The sequence below is a fragment of the Salvelinus namaycush genome, chromosome 26 (genome assembly GCF_016432855.1).
Source record: "Salvelinus namaycush isolate Seneca chromosome 26, SaNama_1.0, whole genome shotgun sequence".
Taxonomy (NCBI): Eukaryota; Metazoa; Chordata; class Actinopteri; order Salmoniformes; family Salmonidae; genus Salvelinus; species Salvelinus namaycush.
The window spans coordinates 22,955,830-22,971,540 of record NC_052332.1 but is presented as its reverse complement, the minus strand read 5'-3'; the positions used below and the strand labels follow the sequence as shown (position 1 = coordinate 22,971,540).

The 15,711-nt window shown below is 42.6% G+C and overlaps 1 protein-coding gene across 1 annotated transcript in view; it reads right to left on the bottom strand.

The window, feature by feature from the left end:
• LOC120021001 (colorectal mutant cancer protein-like) overlaps positions 1 to 15,341 on the bottom strand; it is a 154,929-nt gene extending 139,588 nt beyond the window's left edge. Inside the window, exons 1-3 of the mRNA XM_038964665.1 lie at positions 15,042 to 15,341; positions 13,217 to 13,461; positions 12,321 to 12,572 (exon numbers count right to left, since the gene is read on the bottom strand). Coding sequence (XP_038820593.1) covers positions 12,321 to 12,572; positions 13,217 to 13,461; positions 15,042 to 15,157 — 613 coding nt within the window. The 5' untranslated portion in view covers positions 15,158 to 15,341. The remainder of the gene's footprint in view (positions 1 to 12,320; positions 12,573 to 13,216; positions 13,462 to 15,041) is intronic.
• Between the last annotated feature and the right edge of the window lie 370 nt (positions 15,342 to 15,711).

Genomic DNA, 15,711 nt, shown 5'->3' with positions numbered 1-15,711 from the left:
CAGAGTGCATCCAGTCTTTTTTCCCCCCTCCCTCTCCTCTTTTCCTCCATGAAGCTCTAGAAATTACACTGTTCCAGAACATTCCCCTCATCTCTTCTCTGAGGCTGTTCAAGCTATTAAAGTGCACTTCTGACATTGTGGCTCCTTTCGTATCTTAATTTTAGTGTGTAGAGCGCACTAGTAGACCAGTTCATTAGCGGCTCGTTCAGGCCTCATTAAATATGAACAGATTGGAGCACTTTATTAATATATTGATGACCAGTGTTTAGAGCAACCAGTAATGCATATTTGACTACTTGGTTCAATGATGGATGATAATCTAACCTATCTGAATTAGTCTAAATTGACAAGGGGAAAGGCAGTCACTTAAGGATTTTTTTAATTGGTAGAACGACCACCTCTTGCCCACCGCTTTGAATGGAAAAAAAGGATCAACAGCTCCCCCTAGGGCTGGGCGATATAGCCAAAATCTCATATCCCGATATAGGTCATTTCATGTCACGATAACGATACATATATCACGATATAGCACATTTTCTGTAATAAATAAATAGTTTATATAAAATGACCACATGTAAAAGGCCTACTTATTATTACATTTTGTATTATACTAAACAAATAAAAGGTACTTACTCATATTTGATTATTTCTCCTTTAATTTAGAACCTTTGTGCAAATCTTCAATTAAGCATGTAACAAAATATAAAATATTAATGAATAAAATCTAAAAAGGTCAATAGAAAACACCATAGTTGCAAACAAAATAAATATAGGCCTAAAAAATATATATATATATATACAGTATATATATATATAATTACTTTTTATTTTGGGGGGGGGGGGCTTGCCTGTTTTGCATGTTATTTTTGCATTAATACGTGTCACACCAATTTGCATTTGGTACCTTGGGTCGAGTGTATAGCACCAACTCCCGAAAACCACGTTTCTCGCCCGTGAAAATTGGGGCCATGCCGTTACAACTTACAGTCTGACCTCTGTGATTGCCAACAAGGGTTTTGCCACCAAGTACTAAGTCATGTTTTGCAGAGGGGTCAAATACGTATTTCCCTCATTAAAATGCAAATCAATTTATAACATTTTTGACATGCGTTTTTCTGGATTTTTTTGTTGTTATTCTGTCTCTCACTGTTCAAATAAACCTATAATTAAAATGATAGACTGATCATTTCTTTGTCAGTGGGCAAACGTACAAAATCAGCAGGGGATCAAACTGTACATATGCAAAGACAGCTGTTATCTCCTTCCATCTTCGTGATTCTTTGCCATATGGTGTGGCGAGGGCAAAGGCCTCTTGCAACGTCTGAGATGGTGGTTTGTTTTGAGCACTCAACTGTACTTTTTTGGGTCTCATCCGTTTACTCTCTCCGTACTGTTTCACTTGATTCTTACGTAGGTGGTAAAAGAGGTTAGTGGTGTTTGAGCCTGTTGTCGGGACCGGCCTGCGGCATATTTTGCAGAGGACGGTTTTATGGTCTGTGTCAGACTTTTCATAACCAAACCAAGTCCATGTGACCAAAGTAGCCCCTCTTTTAGGTACGAGTTTCACGCCCTGACCTTAGAGATCCTTTTAATTCTCTATTTGGTTAGGTCAGGGTGGGCAATCTATGTTTTCTATTTCTTTGTTGGCCGGGTATGGTTCCCAATCAGAGGCAGCTGTCTATCGTTGTCTCTGATTGGGGATCATACTTAGGCAGCCTTTTTCCACCTGTAGTTTGTGGGATCTTGTTGTTGGTACTGTGATGTTTAGCCCTACTAGACGTTTCGTTTTGTATTTGTTGTTTTTTCGGTGTTCATTTAATAAATTAAAATGTACGCCTACCACGCTGCACCTTGGTCCGATCCTGCCATCAACGATCGTAACAACGAGCTCCGTGTCTCTGTGCTCCTCCATGTTTGTTTGTGTTGCAAATATCCTTCCACACGGCACATGTGGAAGAATGCAAAGCGACGTCCAATTGATGAAAAACATTGCCGTAAAGAGTGTGATTTGCGACACAACGAAATAAAATAGAGCATAATATGAAACGATAGAAAAACATCTATCGTCACACGATATATATATCGTCATATCGCCCAGCCCTAGCTCCCCCTATTGATATTGGTTGGATTTTTATATGACATGTGATGTAACAGGAAGCCACAATAAAGGAACAACCAAGGTGCCAAGGAGACCACATAGCAGAGTAGCATACACACACACACAAAGATGTGGATGGACACAGCAGGAGCGTCAGGAGCATCACAATAATCTCATTTAGACGTGCTCACTCACAGCAGGGGTGTTAGGAAGCACTTGGATGATCCTGACCTTTCAGCTCAGCTACAAATCACGCTGCTCTCCAAGCTGGACACTGCTCATCAGCATGCAAACACACAAAGAACAGAATGAAGAGGGGAAACACACACACACACACACACACACACACTGGCATATTCCCCTAATTGGAACTCTCCCTTACTTGCCATGCAAATTAGAAAATGATCCAACAATAATTTAAACTCACAATGCCCTGATCACTGAATTCAGAGTCAATAGTAATACTTCAAAGCAAGGCAGTATAAATACTTAAAACTGTCATCATTTAGCACAAAGCTTCACCACAGCATCAAACAGAAATTCATATTTCATTGCAAATTTTATAAATTCCCCGGCTAATGTCCTCCCGTTTATTTCACTAGGGGGTCAAAAAAGAACTGTGTTGAAACCACGTTGATATTCTAAGAGGACGATATTAAAATAAAATGAAAAGAATTCAAACAGCATGAGACAAATTGGGAAGATGAGCTGTAGCAGGAGACAAAACGATAAACTCTGTACTCAGAGTATATCAGAGGTGCTGCTGGGCTAGGTTTAGACAGAACTGCTCTGGCCCTGCGAAAAGACCTGCATGTATGATTCATGAAGCGGTACATTGGGAGCTGGTTTACTTTCTAATTGAGACTGAAAGAAATGGTATGGAGTGTGTAGTCTAGTCCGTCTCCCTCTCTCCCTGCCCAGTGAAAATTAAATGAGAACAATTACATTTACATTTACATTTAAGTCATTTAGCAGACGCTCTTATCCAGAGCGACTTACAAGTACATACATTCATACTTTTTTGTACTGGCCCCCCGTGGGAATCGAACCCACAACCCTGGCGTTGCAAGCGCCATGCTCTACCAACTGAGCTACACGGGACTATAACAATGATATGGAGAATAGACCCCTTCTTTCCTCAAAATGTTCTCTTTTTCCTGAGAAGTTTTCTAGGCAGATAGAAATAATGTGTTCACATAATGACACTTGGCTGTTACTAGTGCAGACCAACAGGTTAGTAGTGGAAGAAAGCTCACATACCAATCACTACACAACATGGAAATACAATCTCACAGAACAATGTAAAGCAATATAGTACAGCATGTAGGTAGACAATTTAAATGTATTTTTTATTTTATTTAACCTTTATTTAACTAGGCAAGTCAGTTAAGAACAAATTCTTATTTACAAATGACGGCCTACCCCGGCCAAACCCTAACCCGGACAACGTTAGGCCAATTGTGCGCCGCCCTATGGGACTCCCAATCACGGCCGGTTGTGATACAGCCTGGAATCGAACCAGGGTCTGTAGTAACGCCTTGAGCACTGAGATGCAGTGCCTTAGACCGCTGCGCCACTCGGGAGCCCCAAAATACAGCTGAGTATGTAATAAAATATGCTCAAACAGAAAGCGATTCTCCAACCAGACTAAAATGAGAGCCATCCCTGAAGATAGATTGCATGTTACTCATCCAATCTACACAGCAGTGTAAAACAGCCAACATCCTCTCCCCTCGCCCACATAGATATCCAAGACCCACTGCCTATGCAGTGGTCTCTGGTCTGGTCTCTAGCTACATCCACTCCAACCTGGCAACCCAGCTCTATGCTACAGGGCTGACATGACCTAGAGACTTTCCCCACAAAAATACCATCCATCTCTTTCATCCTCCTGTCCCGTCACCTCTTAAGCTTTACTTACCTCATCACTAACACACAGTCCCCTCAACAGCCTTCCAACACCCACATGTTATTTCAAAAGAGCCATTACAACTTCAAACTAGGCCAACACATCACAGCTAACACCTTGTTAGCAACTGACCGAGCTTGGAGGACAGTGTCTGTGCAGTGCAGTGGTGCTGGCTGGGCAGATGTATTGGAGATTCGCTAATGCTTTTCTGGGCACTTTTCCAAGAGGTACAGAAAAGAGGAGTGGCACTGGGAGAGGTACAGAGTCAGTGACACAGTGAAACCCAACTTGCTTGCGTGTGAAATCAAATCAACTGCAGGGCAGATAGCAATAAAGCTAGCAGAACTAGCACACAAGGAGGGCTAGGAGTTGTCGGCAGATAGCGATAGGCCTAGCCTTGCACACAGGGAGGGCTAAGGTTTGAGGGCAGATAGCGATAAGGCTAGCCCAGCACACAAGGGGGGCTATGGGTTTAGGGCTATCCAGAGATACAGACACTTATCCAAACAGTGCAGCAGCTAGCCCCCATAGAGGAAGGACTGGCTAAGGGCCAGGCTGGTGGTGCCATTCTTTCTCTACCTGCTGAGTAAAGGCTTTTAATAACAGTGTATGATCTATTGAAAAACTCCCACTAAAGCAGGAAGACATAATGCTGCTATAAGACTGACATAACACCTGTCACAACTGGTTATGCCTTCCACAACTGGACACGTCTATTAATTGTGCGATTTTGACCATGAGTTAGGCACAAATTGATTCAGCTCTTCCTCAGCTCAGCTGTAAGTTCAAAACAACATCTGCCATTTTGAAAGAAGTGACTGAGAAGGATAGCTTTATTGTACTACTATCCTGTGGACGTTCCACAACTTAAAGTCTAACTTAATTACTTTTTGTACTTAGGGGAATTTAATGTTTTCCCTTTGACATTTCACAATGATAAATACATTTACCAATCCAGGAAGAGAGGGCCATGTAATTTCTACTCTCTGGCTCATTGAATGCCAGAGGTCAAGTTGAGGCTGACCTCTGGGCTTAATGCCTGGACAAAAGTAATTATTGTCATCAAGTAATGGGTAAATACAATTACTCACATGCAGTGACATACAGCACACAGAGAGATAGATGGCAGAGAGCTTCCCTGTGATCGATGCTAAGATCAGGATTAGTGCCTGCTTAGGAATGGCTGAGGCTTGTGCTTTTTAAAGAGCAATCTAAGGCACATATAAGTCATCCATTACAGCTTTATACCACATAGTGCTGATGGAGACTTAAACAGAGGCGCCAGAATAACCAAGCTGCTTCAGACTGATACATGCCTGTGTCTGGATTCATACTTGGTAGGCTATGTAGAAACTTGAGTGCTCTTTGGGAGGATGGTAAAAATGGGGGAACAGGCTTTGCAAGACCACTAGCCAGGCTAGCTTACAACTCGCAACTCACAAACATCAAACAAGACATGAACCAAGGCTGGTGTGGAAAAGGGATTGTGTGTGTGTGTGTGCGTGCGTGCGTGCGTGCGTGCGTGCGTGCGTGCGTGCGTGCGTGCGTGCGTGCGTGCGTGCGTGTTCCCTGAGGCAAGAGAAGAAACAGGAGGCTCGGGATGCACATTCCTGTTCTGGATCATTCCCCTGGTGACTGTGTATCTTCCTCCCCTGCCTACCCCTCTACCTATTCCTCTCCCCGTCTTCCTTCCCCTCCTCCATTAACATGTGGCAAGACCGCTCGGCTGTGTCTACATCCTCTCAGCATGACTGGTCCTCCTCCCCTCATCCTCCAAGCACTTCTCTTCCTCTGGTAAAAACACTGTTCCCTCCGTAAGCTAATTTTGTCAAAATACACGTCCTCCTCCCTACACTCATCAAACACTGCATAGTTAACTAACATACAGTACCAGTCAAAAGTTTGGACACACCTACTCATTCAAGGGTTTTTCCTTATTTTTTACTATATTCTACATTTTAGATTAATAGTGAAGACATCAAAACTATGCAATAACACATATGGAATTATGTAGTAACCAAGAAAAAGGGGTTAAATCAAAATATATTTTATATTCTTCAAAGTAGCCACCCTTTGCCTTGATAAACATCTCTGCACACTCTTGGCATTCTCTCAACTAGCTTTACCTGGGACGCTTTTCCAACAGTCTTGAAGGAGTTCCCACATATGCTGAGCACTTGTTGGCTGCTTTTCCTTCACTCTGCGGTCCAACTCATCCCAAACCATCTCAATTGGGTTGAGGTCAGGTGATTGTGGAGGCCAGGTCATCTGATGCAGCACTCCATCACTCTCGTTCTTGATCAAATAGCCCTTATACATCCTGGAGGTGTGTTGGGTTATTGGCCAGGACGCTCTTGAAAAATCAGTGAGCCCTTCCTGGTTAAATAAAGGTTAAATAAAATAAATAAAAAATTGAAGAATATCAAATATATTTAGATTTGTTTAACACTTTTTTGGTTACTACATGATTCCATTTATGTTATTTCATAGTTTTGATGTCTTCACTATTATTCTACAATGTAGAAAATAGTAAAACAAGTTTAAAAAAATAAAAACTAATGAGTAGGTGTGTACAAACTTTTGACTGGTACTTTATATTAATTTGTCTTTATGCTGTCTTGGATGTCTAGAAAAGATCCATTAGTAACTGTATATTCATGTATTAGGATTACTTTGCTCTATTTTGGGGCTTGGCTGATGCCCTGGTGTCATATCATAGGAGGATTTCATACTGAGACACCAGATGGAGACCAGTAGTGAGAAAGATACAGCAAGCTCGGCACTTCCGCTATGGACAAAACCTCACCATCCACACCAGTGGGAATATTACACATGTATGATCCTTAAAGAGAAACTGCCATATAGAGGCTGTTTAAACAGGTCTATATACTGTACAGTGCCTTGCAAAAGTATTCATCCCCCTTAGCGTTTTTCCTATTTTGTTGCATTACAACCGGTAATTTAAATAGATTTTTATTTGGATTTCATGTCATGAACATACACAAAATAGTCCAAATTGGTGAAGTGGAAAAAAATACTTTAAAAAAAAATTTACAAACTGAAAAGTGTTGCATGCATATGTATTCACCCCCTTTGCTATGAAGCCCCTAAATAAGATCTGGTGCAACCAATTACCTTCAGAAGTCACATAATTAGCTAAATAAAGTCCACCTGTGTGCAATCTAAGTGTCACATGATATATATATATACAACAAAATAGGAAAAATGCCAAGGGGGGTGAACACTTTCGCAAGCCACTGTAAGTGGCATGTAATTTAGATCAGACAAAAGTGTCTTGCAAAACACTAGTGTAAAGAGAGATCTGACTATGGATAGCCTATTTCAGCCTGTATGGTTGCAACCTGTGGCTTTAGCTTACCATACATTAAGTTGTAAAGTACTAGAGCATGCTACACATGAATGGAATTAATAAATGACAGTGGCCTTCTCATGAATGGGAGGTTATATACTAGTGCTGCCGCTGCCAGTGTACAGTATTCAAGGAGGATGGGATTTAATGTAATGGTGGAGGAACAAGTGTGAGTGTGTGTGTGTGTGGGTGTGTATGGGCGGACAGCATTACAGAGCAAAACATCTCTTTGAATCACGTATTAAAGCATTACCCACTATGAGATTGAAACCCCAAGCCATCTCAGGTAGCAACCACTGTTTTCAAGAAACCGTTAAATAGACAACATTTATCTCACTTTGCAATAATCAAGTGTCACAACCATTTGACTCAAGGAATCTTGATTTTCAAGGCCAATCTAAGGTTGCATGAAGATAGAGTGAACTACTTGAGAGTTTCGAAATCGACAATCGACTAGCATAAAAGTTGCTGAATGCAGTGGGCCCTCTGGGCTGAGTGATTGGTGGGTCAACGGTTAATGAGCCCAATAATGAGATGGCACTAAACTGTGTGTGTGTTTGTGTGTGTGAGGCATGAATCATGGGTGTGATCAGCGAGTGTATCCCAGCAGCGCTGATGAGATGGCACTTAACTGTGTGTGCGCATCCATGTGAGCATGTCATGTGTGTGTTACAGGCATGAATCATGCCTGCAATCCCGGGGAACATGTATGTTAGGGATGATTAGATGGTGTATGAGAGAGAGAGAATGAGGGAGAGAGGAGGCATGCGTCCCAACACTAACGAGATGGGCCTGTGTGTGCTGGGCTCAGCATATTGGCCAGGTTTTCAATCTAGAGTACCCTCACAGCCAACCTTTATACAATCAGGAGTGGTGATGGAAAGAGCTTGGCTGAAAGGCAACAACACTTGAGTGCTCCAGTACATATGTACTTCCTCAAAAGAGGGAGAGGAATATCAAGATGTGCTCAACTGAGACAACCCACCACAGTAAAGTATTTACCGAAGGGCTAGAAAATATATTACAAGGCCACACGGTGTACTCAAGAATGGTATAGTGTGGGATTTCTTTGTTTAACCTATGAGGCATCTAGGCCCGAAAGAAGCTCAGCCCTCAGGCTAAAGACAACTGCAACGAGTAATCATGAATCAAATCAGGGCCCTGTCCCAATACTTAGGCCTACAAATTCTCCTTTTCTTCCTCCCTTGCAGTTATCACAGATACACAGACGTGGTTGGAATAATAGCAAAATAAGTGAAACTGTCACAAGGGTTGGATTGATGACAGCAACAGGTGTTTTCACTTATCCAAACCCCAACAGACTACCACAAGGAAAGAAAGAAGGGTGCAAGTACTCAAACAGGGTCTGAGACTGTTCAGAAAGAGAGTCCTCTTTTCGGGGTCAAAGTGCACAGAGCTGTCCAAATAAAAAAGGGATTTGAAAAGTTTAGGTTTCAGTTCAATACGGTCAGAAATTCCCATTGACAGTGATATACCATCCTCATTGTTTAATCTGTTTACGTCCGCTGCATGTGTCCAATGATTCCATTGACAGTGTTAATCTGCCTTTACAGCCCTTGTTGGATGCTGGCTTCAGCCAACAAGGTAACAGCATTCCCTTAATTCCCCCTAACTAGCCAATAAAATACCAGCTAATGAATAGGAGTGTGAATGAACTCTAGCTGCAATAGAAAGCAATCTGCAAACCCAGGAATTAAGTTTCTTCTCAGGGAGATAATGACGTACACATTATTTCCCTCAAAACACAATGTTGTTTGCTAAGTGTAGAGGGAGACGAAGTTAGGTAATGAGTGTTGGGTGAGGGGGCATGGGATTCTATTCAACCAGGGAAGGCAATGTATTCTCTGCTATACACAACGCTGACTGATGCACATAAACATTCACTCACTCTCACGTACGCCACGCATGCACGTGCACGCACACGCACTTCTATTCACACAGGAGAAAATGAAGGATTCACTCTGGACTCATCAGCTGATGTATAAAACCATCTCTTAATATTAATAAATGGCCTTCAACGACAGAACATAATACAAGGCCTCCACATACTAACAAGTCACATGGTCTATGTGAGTGCATGAAGGAAGTTAAAACGTATCCTAAATCACACATTTGGACTTTTACATGTAGGCCTTTCATAAACATATATAAAAAAGGACCAACCCTGGCATGAAAATAAAATCATTGGCTACATAGCATCCATTCTGTACGTTCTCCCTAGTCTGAAAACATCCAAAAACATGACACGAACACGTCCATAAAGTCCCAGGTCGACCTACAGACAACCAAAGCATTGATAGTTACACATCCTCCCTGTGTCAGCAACCAGATGTTCCATTAGGGCTGTAATCGAAACGGCTGTATATAGCAGTGCCGGCAGGACAAGCCCCTAAAGTGGGGCTTCTAATTGCGTGTGTGTGGGGGGGGTGACTAGTGACTACACTTTCTCACTCAGACACAAACATCACGCTCTGTCACTGACAACTGATAACGTTCAACCTCACATTCTCTCCGGTGCCTGTACTAATCTACACAGAGACGGTGTCATGATGTTAATCTCAGTAATAAACCACTAAATGATTTATGTGGGTCCATAAGGACGCCCAGCCCTGAAAGCTGATATAGGAAGGGGACATGGCAGCTCATGAGACTGCCCCATATGATTCATAATAAATATGGATGCATTAATGAAGGGGTGTGATGGTGTGAGCACTGCTCAGGTAAGGTGATGGAGATTATGCTGATACCCCTATGATGATACTCCTCAAAGCTAAGTGACAAGGAGAGCCCCGATGTCACGACTTCCGCCGAAGTTGGTCCCTCTCCTTGTTCGGGCGGCAATTTTTTCCATTTGTTTTGTCTTGTTTTCCACACACCTGGTTTACATCTCCTCATGATTACTATGTGTATTTCGCCCTCTGTTCCCTCCATGTCTGTGTGGGGTATTGTTAATTGTCTAGATTGGCACGCATCCGGCTGGGTTGCGCCGGGTTTTATTTGTACCCGTGATTTGTGGCAGCCGGTACTTTGTACTTGGTTGTTGTACTTTGTGCTGCCTCACTTGTTCTTTGGGCATTTGTTTTTGTGACGCAGTTGCGTTCTGTTCTTACTATTGCCTCAGTAAAGTGCTTCTTTGTTCACTAATCTCTGCTCTCCTGCGCCTGACTACAATATAGCAAGTAAAACACTGGAATGGTAGATTTGCATGGAAGAATGTACAAAGTATAAATAGAAATAATGGGGTGCAAAGGAGCAAAATAAATAAATAAATACAGTAGGGGATGAGGTAGTTGTCTAAATTATAGATGGGCTATGTACAGGTGCAGTAATCTGTGAGCTGCTCTGACAGCTGGTGCTTAAAGCTAGTGAGGGAGATAAGTGTTTCCAGTTTCAGGGATTTTTGTAGTTCGTTCCAGTCATTGGCAGCAGAGAACTGGAAGGAGAGGCGGCCAAAGGAGGAATTGGCTTTGGGGGTGACCAGAGAGATATACCTGCTGGAGCGCGTGCTACAGGTGGGTGCTGCTATGGTGACTAGCGAGCTGAGATAAGGGGGGACTTTACCTAGCAGGGTCTTGTAGATGACCTGGAGCCAGTGGGTTTGGCGACGAGTATGAAGCGAGGGCCAGCCAACGAGAGTGTACAGGTCACAGTGGTGGGTAGTATATGGGGCTTTGGTGACAAAACAGATGGCACTGTGATAGACTGCATCCAATTTATTGAGTAGGGTATTGGAGGCTATTTTGTAAATGACATCGCCGAAGTCGAGGATCGGTAGGATGGTCAGTTTTACGAGGGTATGTTTGGCAGCATGAGTGAAGGATGCTTTGTTGCGAAATAGGAAGCCAATTCTAGATTTAACTTTGGATTGGAGATATTTGAGTTTGAGGTGCGGGAGGTTCCATGCACCAGCTACACCCACCGCATGGCACCCGACCCGAGAGTTGGAATCCTTACCCGGACCAAGCAGAAAATGTATTGCGATACACCACTGTGTTTCTATAGTCAAAAGAGTTCTGTGGGTTTGACAAGTTATCTTGCTGAAGAGTAAAGACACAGGGATGGTGTCACAGTTAGAATAAATGTAATTTCAATTTAATCAATCCAGGAAGTAATCTTAAATTAAATTCACTTCTGGAATTGAGAAATCCTCATTATAGATGAATGGCTACGTTGCCCAGTCTTATGCACAGCTCTAGAATTACCCTCTCCTAATCATAAAAAGGGGGTACCATGATGTCAAGCCATACAGGCAGGTGGTTACTATAAACAGGAGAGGAGAATGTGAGAAAATTGCGTTATCATGAGCAGCACTGCCCTCTAGAGCAATACCAGCCTTACTACACCTACCCTTAATTCATTCCCCCCCTTTTATACAGCGACAGTCCCTTCCCAGTAGGAGATTATATTTATTTTCAATGGTTCAACTTTCACACAGCATGACAACACTTCTCAGGGTTCTGTGTGTTACCTACTACACTGAGTATGAGGGTTGGAGGTGCCAGGACAGCTTACATAAACACTGTTGTCTGTTCTGGAATTCCAATTTCTTCAGACCACCATTCATTACATACTCATTCCTTCATCATTGGCCGTAATAAAGATCTCATAACTCAGAGGCTAAGTAGTCAGCTGATACTCCCTAATCTTACCGTTATGTCCTAAATCAGGGTTTACCAAATGGTGGGTGGCACTGGCAGCCAATTTGTACTGGGCCGGAGAATGGCTTGTGACTAGAAACAACTAGGCCTAATTTGCTCATTGGGTGGCTCACAAGAAAATTCTAAAGGAAACATACCAGGAATCAATACAATGCAATGCTACCACCAGCACTATTACTATAAACAGGAGAGGAGAATGTGAGAAAATTGCGTTATCATGAGCAGCACTGCCCTCTAGAGCAATACCAGCCTTACTACACCTACCCAGAGGCATACTCACTGTGTTGGCCAGCTCCAGGTAATTTCCCCCCAGGGGGACACAGCGGGCGCTGGTCTGGGACAGGAGCATATGAAGGGCAGCCTGCTGTTCTAGGACAGTCCCAGGCAGTTCCAGGACCTTCTGGAGGATGGCTGGCTGCTGCTGGGTCTGTGTTTGCCGAGGCTGTATGTCTGGACTCTGGAGGTCCCTGGCCCCAGAGTCGTACTCCCAGCTCTCTCTGGCCCCTGACAGGGCCCCTAGGGGACACATGTTATAAATCAAAACTAAACAGGTAGTAACTCATAACTAATAAACACTGTCAAGGGTTTACACTCCCAACCAGATCTGATTTAAAAGAACCTCAGTCTACATATTTTTCTGCATGCCTTATTGCTTCCCTGTGCAAGTAGATTTAAATTTTTTGTACTCTGTGGATTACTTTTGAAGTGGTTTCATGCACATGTAAAGTGGGTCGAGTTAGGCTGATTGAATTAGTCACTATAAATGGCCCATGTTTGTGAATGGGCTTGAGGTAAACATTCCTGGTCATTATGCTCTCATTTCATTACACAATAATGAGCACTCCCTGATGTTCCAGGAACAATTAAAACAAAGGTCACTGAAGGTTTAGGCTAGCAACAAAGCTAAAAACCCTAGCCTCAGTCATGCAGGTTATGTTGTGGTTGTTAGAGGTTTGGTGTCAGTTGTTTATGGTTAATGACTGTGGTATAAGAGTAAGTGGAAGTTTGTGGTTAGTTGTTGGATGTTAGGTTTAGTTGTTTGGTGTTGCCTGTTCTTAGTTGGTTTTATGCTTGTAGGCAGCTGTGATTAGTTGCCGTCTCTTGTTCAACAATACCGTTTCCAATAGTGCCTAATCGTGATTGGCTATCTCCAAACTCACCCAGGCTGTTCTCGCTGCTGGTTGGCCAAGAGGCGATGTGTTCCCTGAGCTTCCTAGTTTCAGAGTCCTGGGAGCGTTGGGAGAGCTCGCCCTCTTCCTTGCGGATCTCGTTGACCAGCTGCATGCGGCAGCGGGTGAAGTCCTCGAAGGAGATCTTGCCTCGCTCATCCGCTCCCAGCTGGCCCATAATCTCTGCCACAGACTCCTCCATGTTTAGCTGTCTGCACACCATCAGCAGGTCATTCCTAACAGGAGAGAGGGAGATAGAAAAAGAAAGGGAGAGAAGGACATAAGATAGAGAAGGAAAGAAAGGCAGAGGGAAAAGGAGAGGGAGAGAGAGGAAGAGAATGGTTTTCAATTGTCTGAAGAGTGGTGTACTAGTTTCAGCACTAACCTGAATTTCTGATACATTAACCAGGGCACCAGCCTGAGAAATGTGCTTCACTTCTCAAAGAAGTTAAAAGTAATATTAGAAAAGGTTTAGAGGGGCTAAATGGGTTTCTTAGATGAAGTTGAAAAGCACACAATTCGTGTCAGGCAAAATATATTCCCCTAGACAGGGGATTTGATCCCTGTATGCCCTTCAAGCTATAGTTATTTAGCACAATGGATATCTTATTCATCAGTTTCATGTCTAAGGGTTTGAATGCATGGTTCATTTTGTCACCTTTAATGCCTTACAGAGGCAACAAATCCATTTTATACAGTGCATTCTAGGCAACAAATAGTATCTCAAGTGGCTAAGCAAACCATGGGTTTCCCTGTAAAAACAGAAGAACAGATGTGTTTGAGTTGAGTCAAAAGTGCCAATACTCTTAAGCTCTAGCTCCTCTCCTGCATGTTTTAATTTTCCTCACTGCTCACTCTGCTTGTGTATAGCCTTCAGCGGGCCTACTTTATTTACTAACAAGAACAATCAACACTTCAGAGTTCATAAACATCTTATAATTAGAGACCACCACTGTGATTATAACTCATATCGCTGTGTAAGCTGTAACTTAATAACTTACTGCCACCATAACTCACACTCACAAGACTATGTTAGGACAGGAATAGGCCTAGATTCTTATCCCGAGGTATGGGCAAATGTTCAATTTCAGTTCCCTGTGCTCATGAGTTTTCTCTGTGATCTTGACTGGCTCATGCCATCTTGATGTGTCTTTGGGTGCTGCATCAAAACCAGTTGCTGTGATCGGCGTTGGAGGTTTGGTGTTTATTTACAGTATGTAGGCTAAGGCCTCGTCAATAAACATGGGGCTGCGGGAAAGCAGTAATGAACAGCATTAGTGCATAAGCTATTAGAACATGAGCATCGATACATTTTCTTGTAACAAGCTAAAAACTGGATGGTAATTATTATGATATTGTTGGTCACATAATAAGAAGTACAGTATGTTACTGGTCAACAGTTTATTCTATTCTGGAGCTAGTCAGTGGTCTACTGTCTGGGGGTCTAGTTTCATCTAGCTAGATTACTGTTGCAACATTTCCATCGTCAAACGGAAATTTGAGTAGCTAGCGAACTTTCAAAACCTCAAGCCAAACGCCATGGCATGCAGATGTTTTGTAGGTTGCCTTTGCCAGTTGTCGAGCCTCAGGCATATTTCGAATACCGAGGTATGGTTTCGAAGCGGTCAAAACAAAATCTGAGAAATTGTTCGCTACTGAACTCACCGGAAAATGAAATTAGTTTATATTACAAAACTAAAGCAAAGAATCGCAGCTAAATAAATTGTAATAATTTCAGCTCGTAGCTAACGTTAGATGTATGGACAATAGGTAACATTGAATTCTAAATCCACCTTGTAGTTAATAAATAGCCTACCTGTTGATGTATCCATCACCGTCGCCGTCGCAAGTCAGAAACAACCGCCTCATCCTCTCCTCTTCGCCGGTGCTAGATGTGTCACTACTACCGCTACTCACACTCACAGCCGCCATGAGCTTCCCTCAATAAATACTGTAATTTGGCTACTACCGCTTCTAGTATCCAATCTCAAAAAAGTAACTGCTGCTTCATCACACTTCCCGTAAGTGTAGGCTAATACCCGGCACTGGGTTGAATAGAATCAAATGTAAACTTGGGTTTAGGTCACTTCTGCGAAAAGAAGGGTGCAGCGTGTGCCGTAAAAGTCAAGCTCGACATCTGTTGGGGGTCAGCGAGGGCGTGAAAATGCTTTTGGGTAAACTGTTGGTGAGGCGGAGTGGGTTGGTCTTTCGGCAGTCTAGCAGAGCATTGCAATGCACTTTGTAGGATATTGTCCTGTGCAGCATTAAAACTATGCACAAGGATTGCACATTTGATAGTTCAAATACCAAAACTATTGATAACTATTTATTATTTAAACAAGAGGACTCTCAATAAAGTTACCACATGTATGTTGTTGCAAAGTAACAAAGCATTTCATTGATGAAACATGAATACCTGAAGTAATATAGGCCTAGCTAGGTAATAGACCTGTATGTAATGGCTGTGAGCTATTTACAGAGCACAT